At 46.9% G+C, this 19,514-nt stretch overlaps 1 protein-coding gene across 1 annotated transcript; it reads left to right on the top strand.

Moving 5' to 3' along the window:
• The first annotated feature begins 902 nt into the window (after positions 1-902).
• On the top strand, positions 903-19,275 carry LOC118225258 (ESX-1 secretion-associated protein EspI-like). Its single transcript, XM_035413408.1, has 4 exons — positions 903-927; positions 1,457-1,564; positions 1,683-1,847; positions 18,345-19,275. The coding sequence occupies exons 1-4, from the start codon at positions 903-905 to the stop codon at positions 18,839-18,841; spliced, it is 795 nt and encodes a 264-aa protein (XP_035269299.1). The 3' UTR covers positions 18,842-19,275.
• The last annotated feature ends 239 nt before the right edge of the window (positions 19,276-19,514 follow it).

Here is a 19,514-nt window from a genome sequence, read left to right on the forward strand (position 1 = left end):
TATTATTATTATTTTATTATTATTATCTATAGCAACAACACAAATAATAATAATAATAATCATAATCTAGTTGACAAGAATAATCGTTAGAATGGTACTTGTAGTACTACTAATGCTGCTAGTATATTTGTGCATATTTATTGTTCTGAGTTTTCACTAATAGCCAATTTTATATGGCTATAAGATACTGTGTTTCACGATACGCTACTGTAATGAACTTTAAGGGATTTTCCTCCTGGCCAAATCTTCTGTTTTTCATCCATCTTTTCGGACCTGGGGGGGTTTCAGACTGGCCTATTGACTTATTTGAGTATAAAACACTGCGGTGTGCTATGAGTGCCCCCCCCCCCCCCCCGCCTATACAGGGAGAGGGAGCACTGAAGCTCACTTCCCACACTCTGGTCATATGACTGAGAGCTCGGTACAGGGCAGCAGCTTGTGTCACCTTTGTATAAACCTGCCTTCCGTACACAAGGGCAGGAGAGGAATCGTTAGGTTGATGGACTCAGTACATTATAGCTGTGGGTTTGAATTCAGGTGGGACACTGCTGCTGTACCCTTGCACAAGGTACTGCACTTAAAACAGCCCCATAAAAAAAAAATCTGTTATATAGCTACGCCACAGAATGTACAAGAAGAAAAAATTAAGTGTAAGCATTTTATGTTGTCCTCGGTAAAGGAATTAGCAGAGATGTTGAATATTGCCATTATCCGAATAATAAAGCATAGTGATTTTCACTCTGCCAGAAAGCCTCATTAGAGAATTCTTCTGTAAATACGTGTTCGTTTCAAGCCTACAGAAAATGTATTTACTTTGGTTAATAACATCAGGCTACGCTCAGCGTGGTGTATTTCTTCTATAAAAATATGTAGGTTGATAGAACAGTAATGTAAATACAGGAATGTGTCTGTTGACTGTGTGCTTCTGTGAGTATGCATTTTCTGACAAAATGTATGCTTATGCTCTAATGTACTATGGCATCCACCACAAACACACATGCACACACTCACACACACATGTGCGAGCACACACATACCCACACGTGTGCATACATGCGTATGTCTTTGTTGTTCAAGAGGAAGTGAGGGTAAAATTGTGTTCTTTATCATTTATCAGAGCAAACGTACCCAGTGCTTACACGGTGGCTGACACTACATTTATTTATTTATTTGGTTTTTTTTGGTTGCTATGCTGGATTTTCCATGCCTTTTTAATTTAATTTAATTACATTTTTTTTTTTTACTGTGGAACTGTTTCAGTTCTCAAGCTCTGACTTTAATGTTGCAGGGAGCTGTGGAGTACAAGCAGACTGAAGCCATCTGAATACCCCTTTCCATGTGAGGCCTGGCAGTGGGTGCAGTGTGCCCCCCAACCCCCTGAAGACCCCTCTCCATGTGAGGCCTGGCAGTGGGTGGAGTGTCCCCCCAACCCCCTGAAGACCCCTCTCCACGTGAGGCCTGGCAGTGGATGGAGTGTCCCCCCAACCCCCTGAAGACTCCTCTCCATGTGAGGCCTGGCAGTGGGTGGAGTGTGCCCCCCAACCCCCTGAAGACCCCTCTCCATGTGAGGCCTGGCAGTGGGTGGAGTGTCCCCCCAACCCCCTGAAGACCCCTCTCCATGTGAGGCCTGGCAGTGGGTGCAGTGTGCCCCCCAACCCCCTGAAGACCCCTCTCCATGTGAGGCCTGGCAGTGGGTGGAGTGTCCCCCCAACCCCCTGAAGACCCCTCTCCATGTGAGGCCTGGCAGTGGGTGGAGTGTCCCCCCAAACCCCTGAAGACCCCTCTCCACGTGAGGCCTGGCAGAGGTTGCCCCCCTCAGCTACCTTTGAGATCACCACGGAGGACAGGTGAGATGGAAGACATGATATTCCCGTCTTTTCCACGTTGTGTACTTTACGGGAAGTTGTGTGCCACATCAATACACCTCACACTTAAGTTTTATTTGTATTTTTTTACATTTGTGTTCAACTGCATATGAATACGTACAGGTCACAGTTGTAGACGTTGCTAAAGTCGTTTGAAAACAGTTATTTGTGGTGTTTTTTTGTGGACCTGTCTGTATTGATGTCACCTATATATAGAGGTGCTGGTAAAGCACACACGCACACACACACACACACACACACACCACAAGATGAGATATAGTTGCCTATGTTTACAAAACAATGTTTAAATAAGAGAGTGGGATTTTGTGGCTGGATATTCATGCCATTTAGAACCAGCAGTTGTCAGAGCACTGGGCAGACCTTCTCTAACTGTAGTATATTGGCAAATCATTATATAGGTAAACCTGGCAAACACAGTGTGGTAGGTTCAACCCTGAGTGGATGGTGATGCAGTGTGTGGTGGGGGTGAGCATTTTGTTGAAGACAGGCTCCCTGGTACAGTTAACATTCTGTACCACTACATGGACTTTATTGAGTCTTACCCAAAACCCAGGCCTGTGCTTGACCTGTGTGACTTCACTGAGGTGGTGAAGTTGGAATATAAGTTATCTTGTAACACTGTTTTTTAGGAGACCCGTCTGTCTGATATCAGCCATTCCATTTAAAAACAAATTAATGTTGTCATTCATGTTCATGAGTGTGGAGAGTTTAGCCTGGATTCAATCAACTTTTAAAGTTTTTACCTTAAAATAAATAAATAAGTGTGTGCAAGGGTGCTGGTGCAGCTGTGAGAATTATTAGGATTATCTGATTCTTTTGAACTAAGTTGCTTGACCTTTGGAAAAGTTTTTTTTTGGAGTAGAAGTATATGTGGATAACATCGCCCATATTTACCTCTGTTTTTGTTGCTGTTGCTGCAGTGTATGTGGGTGATGCTATCCAAACATTTCCTCTTCTAACTGAAAAGAAATCTTCTAAAATAAGTATGCATTTTTCTTCACAAATGGACTTTAGCAAGTTCATTTGGAAGAATTCTGAACAGGCCACGCTGTGTTGCTGAAGATGAAAAGTAAAACTTGGTTTATTTAGCTAGACTGGGAGGGTTGATCTTGGTTTTGCAAGGTCTTTGGACTGCTGTTGATATAACAGTGCTGCTTGTCCGGCAGATGCACTTATGTGCTCTTACATTGGAAGTTCCTCTGGATAAGACCACTTCCTTGAATTAATGTAACGAGCATGATTTGTCAAAGTTGAAGAAAAACGTTGAGTGAATCCAGGCTCTCAAAACCGCAGCCATGTAGCCGATGATATCCTAATAAATCTGCTGCAGGTTCAGGTTGTTGAACAAGTTAAACTTTTTGTCTGGAGCTGGCTGAAGTCAGGCCTTGGTACCTGCAGAGTCTCACTGGCATTAACTCAAAACAAGAAGGTCATCCTCTGCAATCAATACCCGACTCTGAAGATAGATCAGTGAGAGTGAAGCCATGAGTATCTTTTTCCTTAGTTCTTCTTTGGCCCTGTGTTTGTTTCGGTTTGGATGTACCCCTGTTGAGATTTTAGTGGCTGTGGCTCCATGTGGGTGGGTGTGGGGGGCGGGTTGGGGGGCTGGCTGGGGGTTATGATGATTCCAAAGCCCCTGACTAACAGGGGGCCTCAAAAAATAGTGCTGTGATTGTGCAGGGATGGGGTAGCCTAGGGTGGTGGGGCCCAACCTGAGCTCTCTTCCTGCGACCCAGCATCCCTGGTGGCGCCTCTGTTTGGGGGTCCTGGAGGATGTGCAGAGGAAATGGGAATTTTGCAGCACACAACAACGGTTTTGGATAACCAAAAAAAAAAAAACAAGAGGGAGATATATCTTAATGTGACGATATGCCAAGATAGGAAGTATCGCTTGAGATCCTGTTTCTACATCCTCTAACATACCAAGGATTAACCATGTGGTGAATGATGAAAATGTGAGTTTCTCGGCTGTAACAATATACGGTATGTCATTCAGGTCTGTAAGACTTTTGGCATCTGTGGTTAGAATGTGCAAGCTGATCTTTTGGGAAAATACCCATAGTTCGCTCTGGCACTGAATGTCTGAATGAGCTGACTCATTGTCTTTTCCCAAAATCTGGCCATGTACACGACCATGTTACTAAAACGTCTGCAGAATGACAAGAGTGTGGCTGCAGATCAAATAGTCTGGTCCAGTATTCACTCATTATTTACCATTACCTATGATATGATTAACTTAAATGTACTGCATTTTCAGAGCTATTATGTACTATAATTCAGTCCAAGGATGTCTTTATTCTCTTGACTCTTGTTGATGCACTCTAGGCTGTAGGCAAAATAATTAATCTTGATGGGCTAAAAGGTCTGTTCTCATCATCAAACCTTCTTATGCCCTAATTGTTATTCTGGTTGCAAAAAAGGAAAATGATAATTGTATATCTCAATGGAGGATAGTTCACTCACTGTTAATCAGGCTTCTGAGGCCTCAGACTAGGTTTGCAGAATTGTTTGGGTGTGTTTAAAGATTTAGGCATACGCTCTATTTAGTTTTTACGGTAATATGCTTTTAACATGGTTGAATTCAGCCATAGAACATCGATCATGGTAAGAAGTAATGAAATAAGTAACATGCTGAAATATGTTACTCACAGTTCCGGACAAAATTAATTACAGTTGGACTTATTTCCTAATATGTAATGCTATTTAATATTAATAATGATATCATTTGTGGTTTGTGAAGCTGTTTTAATCTAATGATTGAAATACAAGCATAATCCAAAAATTCTGTTTCTTTAGAGCTCATTTCACCAGTATCAGGTTGGAAGTAGATTACTAGTTTATTTGTAATCTAAATTTATTAGCCCTGTGCTATTTTTCTATTTCTCTTTTGATGAATTCATGGAGCTAATGAAAGTTTACCCCTCCAAAAAAGCTTTCATTATAATGAAGTCCACATAATAAGCACTTTATTGCCATTTTACCTTGGAAAGAAATCAAACCAACAAACAAGGAGCTAATCCATTTTCCCAAAACTTGTTTTTCTTAAACTTTCATTTATATCTGCAGTATGAGCAATGGACTATACAGTCAAACTCACTCACTCTCCAGGAAATGTTTATATTTCTTCCCCTTCCCCTCGCCCTCTTTTCCCTCTCTGCTGTCTCTCACATTCCCTCCTTCCTTTAAATCGTCTGATCCAATTTGTCAGGAACCTCGGTTTGGGCGGATAAGGTGCAGGGGAGCCGTTTGTGTGATCTATATTTGAATCCCTTTGTCCCGGCCTCTTATCCCTTCAGGATACTTAGGGGACCCTGGAAGAGTTTGAGTGTGAGGTGTGTTCATGTGGAAAGACTGCAAGGGTGGCTTAGTCTTTCCCCCATTCCCCCCAGCCCCATCCCCCCCCCCCCCATACCCCCTTTCTGACCAGCTCCCGCCTCTCTCCACCCCCTCTCCTCACAAGCGCAATCTCAAGTCAGAGTTCAATGCCAGCGTCTTCTTTCAGAAAGAGCTTCTGTCCCCCCCCCCCCCCCCCCCGCTTTAATTAAGGCTGCAGTTTTCTTGATACGTGTTGATATTGTGAGACAGGTTGGGAAAGAGTATTTATATCAGCATAGACAGTAACGGTGTCCAGAATCCCTTTACTCTTTATTTCCAAAGTTCTCATTGCATTGCTCTTGGGCACAGAGCTTTATTTTATTTTTATTTATTTATTTTTTGCTGTTTTAATGTCTGACCTCATTTTATTTGTGGAAACATACAGTATATGGGGCCTCATTCATCAATGAGGTTAAAAAAAACTTTGCCGTTAAAGTTTTTTTAAACAATGGAAACTATTTTATCATTTACATGGGGCCCCAGTGATTAATGGTGGTCCACATAAATTATTTTTTAAAAGTTCTTATTGTTATAAAAAGTATCAACACAGGATTGACTGTTTCATATAAAACTGCAAAACGGTTCAATGTTAGTGACTATTTTTTCCCCAGATGCCCCTGCAGAGGTTTGCAGAAGGGCAAAATGTCAATTTATGGCTTTTAAACATTAGCCAATAGTTTATGCACCGAGTGGAAGTGGTCATATTGAATGCATGATGTACAGACATGAAGGCTTTCACAGCACAGATCAGGACATATATGACCCATCTGGCCGTTCAATTCGATATGCTGTGGTCTTTCTGCTCATCATAGTGTGTGGATGAAAAGAAAAGGAGGTGAATCCTGCTGCATTTAACATTCTGATTACTGAGTAGTGCAGTTCTGAAACCTTTTAGTATCATGCTTTTTAACATGGGGACCCAAATGAGACATTTAGTGCCTTTCAGGGAACCTGTCAAATACGCATGGTGGTATATACAGGCTCATTCCGGGGTCCGCCTCTTACACTCCTGTGATCCGCTCCGTGTCCCGACGCACATGCCTGGACTGCCTGGCCTGGCTCATCATATAAACAGCCCCATTGAGATGGACTCAGGGCATGCTCCAGGAGAGGAGAGGAGAGGGAGAAAGTGAATCCACAGTCTCCAGGAAAGAAGTCCTTCATCGAGGGGGGGAAAAATAGATAGGCTTTTCTTTAAGACCAAAAAAGAGAGAGTGAGAGAGAGAGACAGTCAGTGACATGGGCCCAGCTCTATATCGGCGTTGCCCAAAGGAAGATTTGCATTTGAGAATCAGAAACTGAAGATCAGAGGAGATTTAAACCCTGTGGCTATCATCCATACTCCTCAACCACCTTTAAACCTCTCTCTGCTTCGCTCTTGTTTCGAGTCAATAGAGCTTCTGGTTTCATAAGGCCAGTCAATAACAGATCTGCAAAGCAGATGGATCGATGAAGACTGGCTTTGGAGGAAGATGTGAACGGTGCAGGGGTCTACACTTAAGCAACAATTAACATGTAAATATGTATTCATGCTCTGTAGTGAAATCCTTTTTATTTCAATGGGTATGGCAGACTGTTGCTAAAGCAAGACATCCGAGCACTTTACAGAGACTGGCAGTGCATTCTCTGGCTTGCCCTTAGACATACAGCGGTATGTTTCTGGCAGCTCGGTGATATTAATTAGTCCCTTGTCAATTGATTACAGAACTGACACACAATGCTTTTTTAGATCATAACCTATTAGAATGTGCGCGGATCAGCCTGCATCTGAACACAGTCGCTGTGTGTTAATGTTCGTGAGCGTAACATTTCCGGCGTAAGAGCGGCTGCGTGTGCGTGATTCTTAGGATGATGGGGGGTGGGGGGCTGGGGGGGGGTGGGAGGGGGGGTTTGCTGTCTCCACACACACAGTCTTGTTCCACACCATTTCCTGTGCTTATGGATAAGCCTCGGGATGGGGGAAGTAATCCCCTCATTTACAACACTGCAGTCTCAGATCTGTTCTGCCGCATCTCCGAATTCGCCCCCGCCATTCCTCTCCTCGTCTTCATGCCTTGTTGGGTTGGAGAGAGGGGCTCCTCCCTGGTTCTTGAGCACACATCTCCCTGCCTGTCTGCCCCTTCTCTCGGTACCCTCTGGGTAGTCACAGCCTCTCCACTGTACTAATAAACATTAGCGCTGCTCGCGCTCCCCCTGCTAACAAACGTGAGGTCTGGGAGGGCATTTCCAGGAATGATCATTTTAAAAATAAATCTGTGCTATCACAAACTGAAAAAAAACAAGTAATTTGTGAAAAGGTAAATTCTGTTACAGTGTGTGGTCTGACAGCAGTACTATTATATAATTTGGGACCAAGCATTCATACATAATTAGTACATTTACATTTATGCATGTTGTCTTCCATTGCAAGTATTGTAATAGTTAGCTTTTGTGAAGTTCAGCATAAGATTTTAGTAATTTCATATGTGTAGCTGTAAAGTTTGTTTATTTATTTAAATCCAGTTCTTAATCTTGCTTTGAATTGGAGGATTTGGCGAAGTTGCTTCGCATCTGACTCCCATTGTTTCATTTTTGTGTTATATTACCTACAGTACATCTGCAAAACAAATATTCAAGACTAAGAAATATTACATTTGGAAAGAGATTGATATGTGGCTCAGTAATAAACGGCTAATCCCAGGTTTGCGCAAATATTCATAGCTGCCAAACTTTGCATTTGTTGGAAAGCCTGTGACTTGCCAAGATTTTCCCAAGCTTTAGAGATTTGTATGCATAAACTGTTCTGCACGGCTGTTCTTATAAGTTGATTTAAATTATGCCCCGCATTATATGGCGTGATAGGAAATAAATCTCTTTAAATGAATTCGGTGAATAGGGGGGAGGCAAGGGAGGGGTTGGGGTGGGGAGGGGGGGTTCAGGGGGGGGAATATTGGTGTATGCTAATATAAATTATAGTCGATCTACAGTGGGGTTGGGAGGTGAGATTTTCTTTTTTTTTTTTTGAGAAACAAGGAGATAGAACTCCAGCTGACGGCGAGGGGAGGAGAACGTGTAAGTGTGGCTGGAATGGGTTTGGGCTTTTTGGAATGAGCAGAGGCTCAGTGCCCGTGCGTGGGTCCAGCAGCAGGGTACGTACGAGAGAGATTTCTCTCGCAGGAAAACGGCTGGCTACACCAGCCGAACAGGCCTCTGGCATTTCCATGCAAACTAGATCTTGAATAGTGAGGTGTATTTATGAAGGGGGGGGGCGAGGGTAGTGTTGGGGGTGTGTGTCGGGGTGGGGGGGTGGGGGGTGGGTTTCTCTGAAAGGCAGCAGGCTGCTGTCTGAATGGGAAAGGGGGAGAAAGAAGGGGGGGGGGGGGGTCAGGTCTAGGCCTCCATTGGTTCAATGCAACGGTCGGAGCAGCTGTGAAAAGGGGTCTCCTCTTTTTCCCACGCCCAGTGCGACGCAAAACAGTGGTTCAGCCTGCCAGGGTCAAATCACATTGCTAATATATACACAGGGCCTGTGTACTTACACAATACATACACATAGCTCATTTATTTAATGTGTGCACACAGACAGACAGACACACACACACACAGACACGCACGCACACACACATGCGTCCACACGCATTGGGAGAGAGCGCACCCTGACACTAATTTCTGTCGCATTGGAGCCATTGTCTAGTTCTCGGCCAGTAGTCTCAGGGTCCGCAAATGAACAAGCTGTCTGCGAGGAGGCATTCAGAACCCGCGTCTGACACTGAGACACCTGCTATTCTTGCGTGCAGCCCAGCTCCCTGGAAACCGGCGGCCAAATTAACATAGCTGGAATTAAAAAAGAAGTGTTCTCCCAGAGCTTAAAATAAAACAAGTGTCCTGTTTTTTTCCCCTCTTCTGCTATTGGTATCTAATTTAGAGTTATAATGAGTAGACTCAATCTTTCTCTTTCATTATTTTATTCCCATTTTAGCATTGACGTTTAGTGAAAAGTTGATTTTGATTCACTTTCAATGCAACCTTGGACATATTTTCACCATGTAGACATTAGATGTATTTCTCACTGTGCATTGCATGAGAAAACTGCACTAACAGGGTTAAGTGTTGAACCACCTGGTGCATTTTTGTATCAGAACCACACAAAAAATGTAAGTCTTGTGTGTCATTTCATAGACTGCTCCAGCCTATATATAGTTAGATATGTTCCTTCCTTTGATCGCTCGCTTGACATTGATCTTTTTCAGACAGTGTCTGAAGTGCGAAAAGGTTTGCAGAGCATTTCTCAATCCATTTTAATCAATGTTGCGAGTGAAGCCACGAGAGAGCATTAGAGTGCCCTGGCCCGCACGGCCCCCACTGCTGCAGGTGCCTTGCATTGTGTCACACTGCGTCCTGGAGCGGACCCCCCCAGACCCCCCCCCCAGACCCCCCCAGACCCCCCCAGACCCCCCCCAGACCCCCCCAGACCACCCCCAGACCCCCCCAGACCCCCCCCCCCAGACCCCCCCCAGACCCCCCCAGACCCCCCCAGACCCCCCCCAGAGCCCCCCAGACCACCCCCAGACCCCCCCAGACCCCCCCAGACCCCCCCCCCAGACCCCCCCACCTTTGTGGCCGCGATGTCGCCGTGTTTGTTTCGCGTTTCGCGCTCGGCTGAAACTTGGCGGACGATTGGGGCTGGGGCTTGGGCGTCCAGCCCCCCCTGTGTGATTGTGTGTGTGTGTGTGTGAGAGAGAGAGTGTGTGTGTGCATGTGTGTGTGTGTGAGAGAGTGTGTGTGTTAGAGAGAATGTGTGTGTGTGTGTGTCAGAGAGAGAGAGCGTGTGTGTGCATGTGTGTGTGTGTGAGAGAGAGAGACAGAGAGAGAGAGTAAGAGAGAGTGTGTGTGTTAGAGAGAATGTGTGTGTGTGTGTGTGTGTGTGTGTGTGAGAGAGAGAGTGTGTGTGTGTGTGTGTGTTTTTGTGTGTGTGCGTCTGTGTCTGGAGTGAAGCAGAGCTGGCTTGCTTGGACTGAAGTGTAAAAGACAGCTAATTTAAACAGGGCAGGGGTGCTGGCAGGAGACATAGCAACTTTCCAGGAATGTCTTAAAGCTGGATTTTCAATTAGACCTGTGATCTATGCCCAAATAACAGAGGCGAGCCTTATTTTGCCATTTTAGTCCTGTGGTTTTAACTAGCAGGAAAATCTGCTGCTTTTTGAGCAAAGGGGTTTAAAATCAACACAAGAATTCACACAACTTAAAAAAACGCAGGGTAGATGAAAGAGATCCATGACCAGCCTTATATCTGGGGAACTGCTAAAAGCCTGAGCCTCCCAAATTCAAGGCCCAAAGTGGAACATTTTTGATTTTATTGATTTTATTTTTTAGTAGTGCGCATTACAATAGATATGGAGCTGTAGTTCATGCATGTGTGTGGGGTAGGAGTGGGGGTCTTACAGTTAGGTCACCATCAACCCTAAACTAAAGAAAGCAAATGGTTTCCATCCAGTAGTTGGTCCTTACAGAAGTGCCCGTACAGCACATTTGTCATTGGATTTGACATTATAACATCAATGTGTGCTTCCCAGAGGGGTCACTGACTGCTGGTGTCCCCTGTCTGGACTGGGCGCTGGACAGCATATGTCTGTCTCACACCCCCGGTCTGTCCACGGGCCCTGTTTGTGCCCCCCTCCACACCCCCCCAACAAACCCTTTCTTTTCGTAAACACCCACAAGGATGCAGACACCCCCATCCCCCCCCCCCCTTTCCCTCCTCCAATTCAGATGGTGATGGAGAGGACAAGGGTGGCAGACACTCACTTAATTAGCCTGAGGAGAAGAGCCATTGTGGCAATCACCGAGGACAATGTGGGAGAAGTGATGGGAAGTTAATTTGGGGCTGCGCTGGAGTGCGCGTCCTGTTGTTCGGAAACTCCCTCTCCAGCCTCTCCGTGGCGTGTGGCTGAGAGAGCCCACAGATTTATGGCCGCTTTGCAGGGGGGCCATTTTGTTTTTGTTTGTTTGTCGTGTGGATGCCTTCGAGGTAATAGACTTGCTTTAGATACAGGGCACATCAACCTCTCCGTCTCTCACGGCGATATGTCAGTTGACAAGGGCTGCCATTTTTTAAATGCTACAACGTAATCAGCATTGCTGATGAATTGGAATCAACCTCTTTAATGCCTATTTTGATAGAAAAGCGCACAATGGCATTAATGTATTATTCAGTATACGTCTTCCGGTATTTTATTACTGTTATTTTTTTCCCTTTAACAGACTCTTTCCTACCGTTTACCATCGCTTTCCATGCCCCGCGATCCTCTGTAGAAGTTCTATTTCAGCCGACTTCTGTGTTGGCTAGTAATTTTGTGGGGGTTCTCAGAAGAGTCACTGTTATGCCTAGAGGGGGTCTCTCTTAAGAGCTCAGATTCGTCTCTTTTGACCCCCCCCCCTCCTTTTTTTAAAGAGTTCCATAACCTCGATAAAGGTGGGGGTGTGCAGGGAAAGTTGCTGCGCTGTGATTTGCTGAGTGCAGGAGTCCCTCTCAGGATCAATAATCATCGGAGCGCAGCTCAGCGCTTGTGTCTGGCAGGCTGGTGCTGCGGATGAGCCGCGAGGCTGGGGGGGGGGGGGGGGATGGGGGAGCTGCTGCTGCCCGCTCAGCCCGCCTGCCCCGCCCACCTGCCTGCCAGGCTCACGCACCTGAGGCCTTCTCCTGTGTGTCGATACCAGCGCACACACACGTGCACATACACACACGCACACACTCACCAACCCTCCTGCCAAACCGGATCTGGCATGTTCAATCTGCAGACCTGCCAAATCCCGCTTGTTAAGTGCTGCTGAACCGCAGCGCTCTTTGTTGAGGTTGTTCCCTGCATGTTTCCTGTCCACTGTGACCGCGTCAAAAACAAAGCCTGTCCCTTTCGTAAAAGTCGCCTGTAATGGAATCAGCTGGTTATGAGACACCTTTATCATTAGGGACTGTACAAATAGCACCTCGCCCACCCTAATTTAGCTTCTCAATCCACCTGTTAATACCTCTCCTTTCTTTGGCTCCTCCCACTCGTCCTTTCTTCAACCCCGCTCTCTCCTACTTCAGTTTTATCCCCTCTGCAAGCATCTCTCTTCCTTCAAGTTCTCAGGCTTGTCTTAGGTCTGATCCCCTCTCGGTCTCCTCCCTAATCTCATGCTAAAGCCCTTCTTCACCTCCCTTCTCCACTTTTTACCCGTTTCTCTCCTCCGGTCTCTCCCCGGCCTTTCGTCAGCCCTCCACACCAGCCCCGGGTGTCTGTGCGTTCATCTCCCTCTCTTCTTCTTCTTTCCCTCCTTAATTGAGTCAGTCAGCGGTTGGCCCCGCCCTCTTCATTCCTCAGGAGCTCAGGACCCCTCCCTCACAGGAGGGGTACATTGTTTGCCCCATCCCACCGATGTAATCCTCTCGGCGTGGACAATGGCCAAGCCATCCCCCCAGCCACCGAGATGCATTAGCCCCCCAAGGAGTGCAGGGCTGCACCCAACAACCCCCCTCAACAACCCCCTTTCTTTGGTAGAGACCCCCCCCCCCCCCCAAATAATGCCCCCCTAACAGGGCCCCTGCTTCATCAAAGCCCCGGCCAACGTGTGCGTGTTTATTTAGGGACATGTCCTGGGAAGGTGGCTGTCGAGCCCAAAAGGTTCTCCCCTCTGTGGGTGTTGAGGGTCATGGATAGGTGAAAGTGAGGCAGCTCTCTTCAGTAGCACAGGCACTAGCATGAGAGAGCACCATTACCAGGGAAATACATCAAGGGAAGTATGCAGTCCATGTCTTTCTGAAGTTAAATATCTCAAACATACGTTGCAGTAATTAAAAAAAAAGTTTTTACAAAAGATTACTGAAATATAGACATTGGTGCAAATAAAATACAAGGCAAAGCAATGGTGAAAATAAAGGACGGGTATATAAAAATTTTCAGTCCTTACATGTGCACAGAAAAAACTGTCAGAGAATCTGGATATCTTTTCACGACGAGCAGGGTTTCAAGTGTCAGGTCCTGTTGGAAGAAAGAACGCACTCAAGAATATTGAAGTAGTCTGACTCTTTTTATGTCGAAAATAATTTTTTTGGGTGGGGGATTGAGGAGAGGAAAAATAGAACTAGTGAAAGTGGTTTTGTGCAGGACTTGGTAATAAACATGTTCCACTCAAGGAGGCTCTGATCCTCCTTCATACAATATTTGTTTAGAAGGCTGAAATTCCCTGTGCTCTTGTCCACAGCTCCGGAGAGGCATTTTCACCCTGCGGTGTGAGGAGGTCTCATCGTATCACCTTATATTTCTTCTTACACACAACCTGACCTTTCACATCCACTGAAAAGCATCACTATGAGTAAAAATGGCGCTGAAGTGTTTCTTAAGAAATTAAATAACTCAGCAGTCGCTGTGTCATAAGGCAAATCGTTTTACAGTTTTCCCAAACAAATTGTCAGCTTGTTTTTGAGTACTTCTTTTTATTCTTAAAAATAGTTTCACTAGTTTTGCTAGTCCTACTACTGTTACAATGAGCAAATTCTACCACCGTGTTTTATTTTTAAGCCAAGGGACCTTCCTGGTTGAAGGCTTTTTAATCTAGAATGTCAAAAATGAAATTTAAAAAATTATAAATACATAGAAAAACATATAGATTGCATTCACTGTTTAAACTAGTGTTTTCATAAGTATATATGGATTATTGTGTTGCACAGTTGAAACAATTCAATGGTAGAGAAGAGTATTGTATATTGCAAGATATTTTATATTGACATTATAGGTCCTGTTATTAGAGTCCTATAATTCAATAATGTTTGCGTAGAGATAATCGCCCAAGCATTATGTGCATACATGGAAACATGTCAACATACAATACTGTATGCACTCTACGCATGTTCCTGCTAACCGCTACATTGTCACAAGCCTGCATCTGCTACTCTGGGCATCTCTTAACCTTACATACCTCAAAATAGTTCTACAATCACCAGGCAGAATGAGATCAGGGGGCTTAGAAATCACATTTCTCCCTCCCTGGCAGCCTCCCACCTCTGTCTCTCTCCTCTTCCCTCCTCATCAGCAGCACAGCTGCAGTGAGACCAGGGAGAGAGCAGGAAGCACCTCCTCTGGCCGGGCGTCAGTCACAGAGAGGAGAGGAGAGGAGAGGAGGCAAGGTTGCCATGGGAACAAATGGTCAGAGTTAACCAGAGGGGGAACAAACAAAGTGATGTTAGTAAAAGCAGGTTTTTGTGCGATGCGTGTGGTGCAGTGGTGGCACGGATCCTGTGGCAGGAGGTGTGTGCACGTGTGTATGCGTGTGTGAGTGTGTGTGTGGTTATGTGTGTGTGTGAGTGTGTGTGCGTGTGCGTGTGTGTGTGTGTGTGTGTATGCGTGTGTGAGGGTGTGTGTATGTTTGTGTGTGGTTGTGTGTGTATGTGTGTGTGCGCGAGTGTGTGTGGGTGTGTGCGTGCGTGTGTGTGCGTGTGTGTCTGTGTGCGTGCGTGCGCGTGTGTGTGTGTGTGTGTGTGTATGTGTGTGTGTGCATGTGTGTGCGTGTGTGTGTGCGTGCATGCGTGTGTGTGTGTGTGTGTGTGTATAGAAAAGCAATTGAGATCCAGGGCGCTTCCTGTTCTGCTTATTAACGCTTGACTGACATCAGATCTTCACATGTAAGGATCCTCTGTGTGTCCTGCTGTACCAGACGCTGCAGAGTAGACAATGCATTCAGACTCAAGACAACTGGAGGCTTTGCTGTGTTACACAATGTCAAAGCTATAACCGTTTCATGTGTTTATATCGCAGAGGTGAACAGTCTTTGAGTTCCCTTTTTTATGGAAATATAATGATGAAACTGAATTTTTTCAATATAGCCTGGTTGTGTTTTTATATTTCAGGATGTTGTACATATTGTACCTCCAGATACATTTCAAGAAGCTGTCTTCTTTTTGTTTGTTTTTTTTAAATTTTATTTTTATTTTTATTTTTTGGAGCTTATACGACTGACGGCCTGGCCTGGCTTCATTTAAGTCCCAGTTCATTGGTTGGCGGCTTGGTGCACTCCTGATTTGGCTCTAGGGCTGGTTGTTGCATACATAAAGTGCGGTCTCAGTGAATCACGGGGCTTCTCCTCTCTCGTGGTTCTTTTCTGACGCTTTGTCCATGTTACAAGCCATGTAGGTTTTCCCATTGCATTAGCGATATAGAAGCCTGCATATAGTATAGTAGTCGTTGGTGAAGCCAGTGTTTACACATCAGTTTCCAATCTGCGGGTGTGTGACTGGACGATGAACTCTGTAAATTTGAGTTTTGAGTTGGAACAACGAACGCTGAAAATTATCTATAAATGTAAGAACAGCATTGATATGTACGTGCTCAAATGTGTGCAGAAAGAGGTTTACTCCATAGGGAGTAAGGCTGTAAGGTATTGTAACTTTTTAAAAATAACCTAACAATGCTGCGTGTATTTGTATTGCATACTTGCTTCCTATGCGTAAACATGGGACTGTATTTCATAATGCTCTGTGGTGAATGATAATGACGCAGAGAGCAGGTAAATTCGTGAGTGGCTCCCTGCTACGCCTTTGTCCCGCTCTCTGTGCTGTTGTGCGGATGCGCAGCGACGAGCCTGCCGTGGTGTAAATGGACTGTGTGCATTGAGTTTTGGGGCGCGGAGCTCTCTCTGCGGCTCCCCCCCCGCTCCCCGAATCTTTACTGGGGATCTCCTGGCCCCGCCTCCTTCCTCGCAGTGCCATGCGCATGCAGCCGCCACCGCTCTCACCCAGCCGTCACTCCTCTCCCCTCCCTCTCCCCTCCCCTCCCCTCCTCTCCTCTCCTCTCCTCTCCCACTCCCTCTCCTCTCCTCTCCTCTCCTCTCCTCTCCTCTCCTCTCCTCTCCCCTCCCTCTCCTCTCCTTTCCTCTTTGGTCCCTCCCTCTCCTCTCCTTTCTCCTCCCCTCCTCTCCTCTCCTCTCCTCTCCTCTCCCCTCCCCTCCCCTCCTCTCCCTCTCCTCTCCTCTTCGGTCCCTCTCCCCTCCTCTCCCCTCCTCTCCTCTCCTGTCCCTCTCCTCTCCTCTCCTCTCCTTTCTCCTCCCCTCCCTCTCCTCTCCTTTCTCCTCCCCTCCCTCTCCTCTCCTCTCCTGTCCCTCTCCTCTCCTCTCCCCTCCCTCTCCTCTCCTCTCCTTTCTCCTCTCCTCTCCTCTCCTCTCCTTTCTCCTCTCCTATCTTCTCTTCTCTTCTCCTCTCCTTCGCTCGCCTGTTTTCTGGACGCGGGCTGAAGAAAGATGGGGCTGTTTTTCGAGCGGGAGAAAAGTGCGTCTCGCGGTAGTTGGACGTCAGCTGAACCCCGGAGCTCAAGCCAAGCGGCAACTGCAGTCGCTACATGCCACCTCTCTGCTCTCCCCATCGCTGTTCTCCCCCCTCTCACACTCCCTCTCTCTCTCTCTCTCTATCTCTCTTCCTCTCTCCCCCTCTCTCTTTCTCTCTTCCACCGCTCTCCTTTTACCAATGCAGGGTGGAATAAATACAAACATCGATGGCAAACATCATTTCTACATCCCCCCTAAAAAAACATTCGGTCCTACATTCCGTTCACCCCCAGCCCTCCTCCGCAGGTCTGTGTTTCTGTGCTCAGATGCTCGGATATTTTTTATAGCTTGATCTTTTGCTCCCGCCATTTTTTTTCCTCCCTTTTAAAATTTTTTTTTTTACAGAAGTCCAATGGCATGGCGTTAACCCCCCCCCACCCCAACCCCCCCACCCCCTTTTTTCAGCTGACAGATATACAAACGCACTGTTCTCTCTTTCACTGCCTTTCACCTCTCAAAGCCTCCGTCCCTCCCTCCCTCCCTCCCTCCCTCCCTCCCTCCGTCCCTCCCTCCATCCTGCCAGCCCGCACAATGCGACCGCTTTATCCCGCGGTGGGGCAAAGGCGGCCCTGAACCAACAATATGGCCAAGGCTGTCTCGGAGCTGGGGAGCCCCATTGTGTCCCGTCGGAGGGGAGTTAACACCCATGTCTGGGCCCAATGAATGGCATTATTGTGTCTGAGACATCCACCTCACCCCCGGTTCCCCCTGTCCTGTCCACTGTTTCTCTCGCTCCCTCTCTCTCTGTCTCCTTGTCTCTCTGTCTTGCTCTCTCTCTCTCTCTCTCTTTCTCCATCTCTTGGCTGGGCCTGAACTCACACCAACGCTTGCTTTTCAAACTACTGCAAACCCTCCAAACTTTATTTCTTTATCCGAGCCGTATCAGAGGGTGGTTCGCTTCTTTTTACATTTTTTTTTTTTTACACTTTTGGGGTAAGAGATGGAGGGGAGTGGGGGGGTTGGGGGTTGGGGGTGGGGGGGTGTGTGTTGCCAGAGGTCTTTCACTGTTGAAAGACACAATGGGACTGAGAGTCCATAATGGAATGTGCTCATAGCCATTACCATGATAACAGGGTGCTGAAACCATTTGAATAATTCCAATAGTACAGCGAGAGAGAGAGAGAGAACGCCTATTTTTTGGCTTTGGGCATTTTTTGTGCAAACAAGCTTAGACTGAGTAAGACGGCAAGATGGAAACATTAATATTTGTTTTTATTTTAAGACTGCAGGTGTCTGTAGACAAGTCATGGTCCTGCCCTGTCCACAAAATTTGGAAAGTTGTCATCCTGTTGGTGGCAAACAAATATACATGAAAAAATCTGGCAGGAGTTTTCTGCAAGTGTGATGCCCTCACAGGAATTGAGGTTATGGATAGAGGGAAAATTTGGGAGAGCATTCTTTTTTAATGCCTGTATTGTGCTGGTGATTTTTATAATGGGCCCGAACTGACTGTCACTGGCTCATCCATAAAGAATCATGGTGGAGGTAAAATTGAATCTGCTTGGCAGACGGCTTCCTCCAGGCCTGTGCAGCTGCGACTCGAAAGCCCCTCGGTTTGGCTCTTCTCTTTAAGGTTATGAACCTCACATTACGAGCCGAGAGAATGTCAGAATGCTCACCTTCCACATCTCCCTGATCAAAGCGGCAGGCTGGCATTTGCATGGAACTCGGAGTGGGCATAATGCACGAGAGTTAAAGCTGAACTTCTCTCTCTCCTTCTCTCTCTCTCTTTCCCTGGCTGTTTGTGTGCAGGAGCAGGCGCAGAGAGAGAAGCAGAGGCGTGGGAGGAGGACGAAGAGGAGGAGGAGGAGGAGGAGAGGATGGGGCCCGGTTGGAAGAGTGAACTCGGAGCTGGGCGAGCGCGGCTGCGGATGGCCACGGGCTCTCCAGCTCCCCCCCCCTCCGCCCCCCTCCCTCCCCGACTGTGGGTCTCGGTGAGCCGGGTCCGGGGCCAAGGCAGGGAGGCGCGGAGTGGGCCGGCGAGGCGGGCCGCCATCCCCGCCGGCTTCCCGCGCGGCGGGAGAAATCGATCCGGAGGAGGGAGGCGGCCAGGGGTCGCCCGGCGCGGCCCCGCGGCCCTGGAGCCCAGGGACCCGCGGCTCGCGGCTCTTCCTCCAGCCGGCCCCTGCCTGCGCGCACCGGGCCGCTCCCCGCATGCGTGTGGTTCGGCCCGGGGGGCCGCGGGGGGGGGGGGGGGGCGCTTCACGGCCCCGCACCGAACCCATGAAAGTTTGCCAGAAAATGAATAAAAAGGAGAGGCAAAGGTCCCTGTTTTGTTTCCCCCCCCTCCACCGATTACGCATCCCCCCGGACTGCTCGAATGAGAATTCGGTACAGGGCTCTTTGACATCCGAGCGAGCTGCCTCCTTACTCTCCTGCCCTCCTCCAAGCGTGTATCACAAGCACTGCGTCGGATGAGTCAGACTGCCAGGACTTTTAAAAAATGGTAATAGTGATCTTTCTGAGAGAACAAGGCCCTGATTTGCATTTCACCTGCAATGTGCCATCGCTGACATCTGGCATTGTTGCCTGGATACGTTCAGAATGTTATTGACTGTTTTCTTTGAGGCAAAATCATGTATCTTTCATAATAGTGGATTTCAGGTTGTGAAGCGCGTTCCAAGGCCATTTCCAAAAAAGAAAACAGAAAACACAACAAACCAAAAGTTTTTTTTTTTTTTTTGAAAAAGTAAAACCAAAAAAAGGAAACAAATGGACTATAACTCTGCCCAATCGTTACAATCTTCACCTTCTAAAGGCATCAGGCAAACTTGACTTTTCTTCTTTAATCTATGTTCTCTAACTTTCGGTCAATCGAAACGCTGTAAAAAAACTCCCATGCGCTGTAGTACTGCGCACATTCAAAAACAACGGTGTGAAACTGGACGTGCGTTTCGAAAAACTGACCGAAACCATCTGACG

The sequence above is a fragment of the Anguilla anguilla genome, chromosome 4 (genome assembly GCF_013347855.1).
Source record: "Anguilla anguilla isolate fAngAng1 chromosome 4, fAngAng1.pri, whole genome shotgun sequence".
Taxonomy (NCBI): domain Eukaryota; kingdom Metazoa; phylum Chordata; class Actinopteri; order Anguilliformes; family Anguillidae; genus Anguilla; species Anguilla anguilla.

Coding starts and splice junctions, on each gene's coding strand:
- LOC118225258 (XM_035413408.1), top strand. CDS start 903: ATGTGTCTGTTGACTGTGTGCTTCT. Junction 1,565..1,682: donor CCCTGAAGACCCCTCTCCAT/GTGAGGCCTGGC, acceptor TCTCCATGTGAG/GCCTGGCAGTGGGTGGAGTG. Junction 1,848..18,344: donor GAGATCACCACGGAGGACAG/GTGAGATGGAAG, acceptor GTTTGTGTGCAG/GAGCAGGCGCAGAGAGAGAA.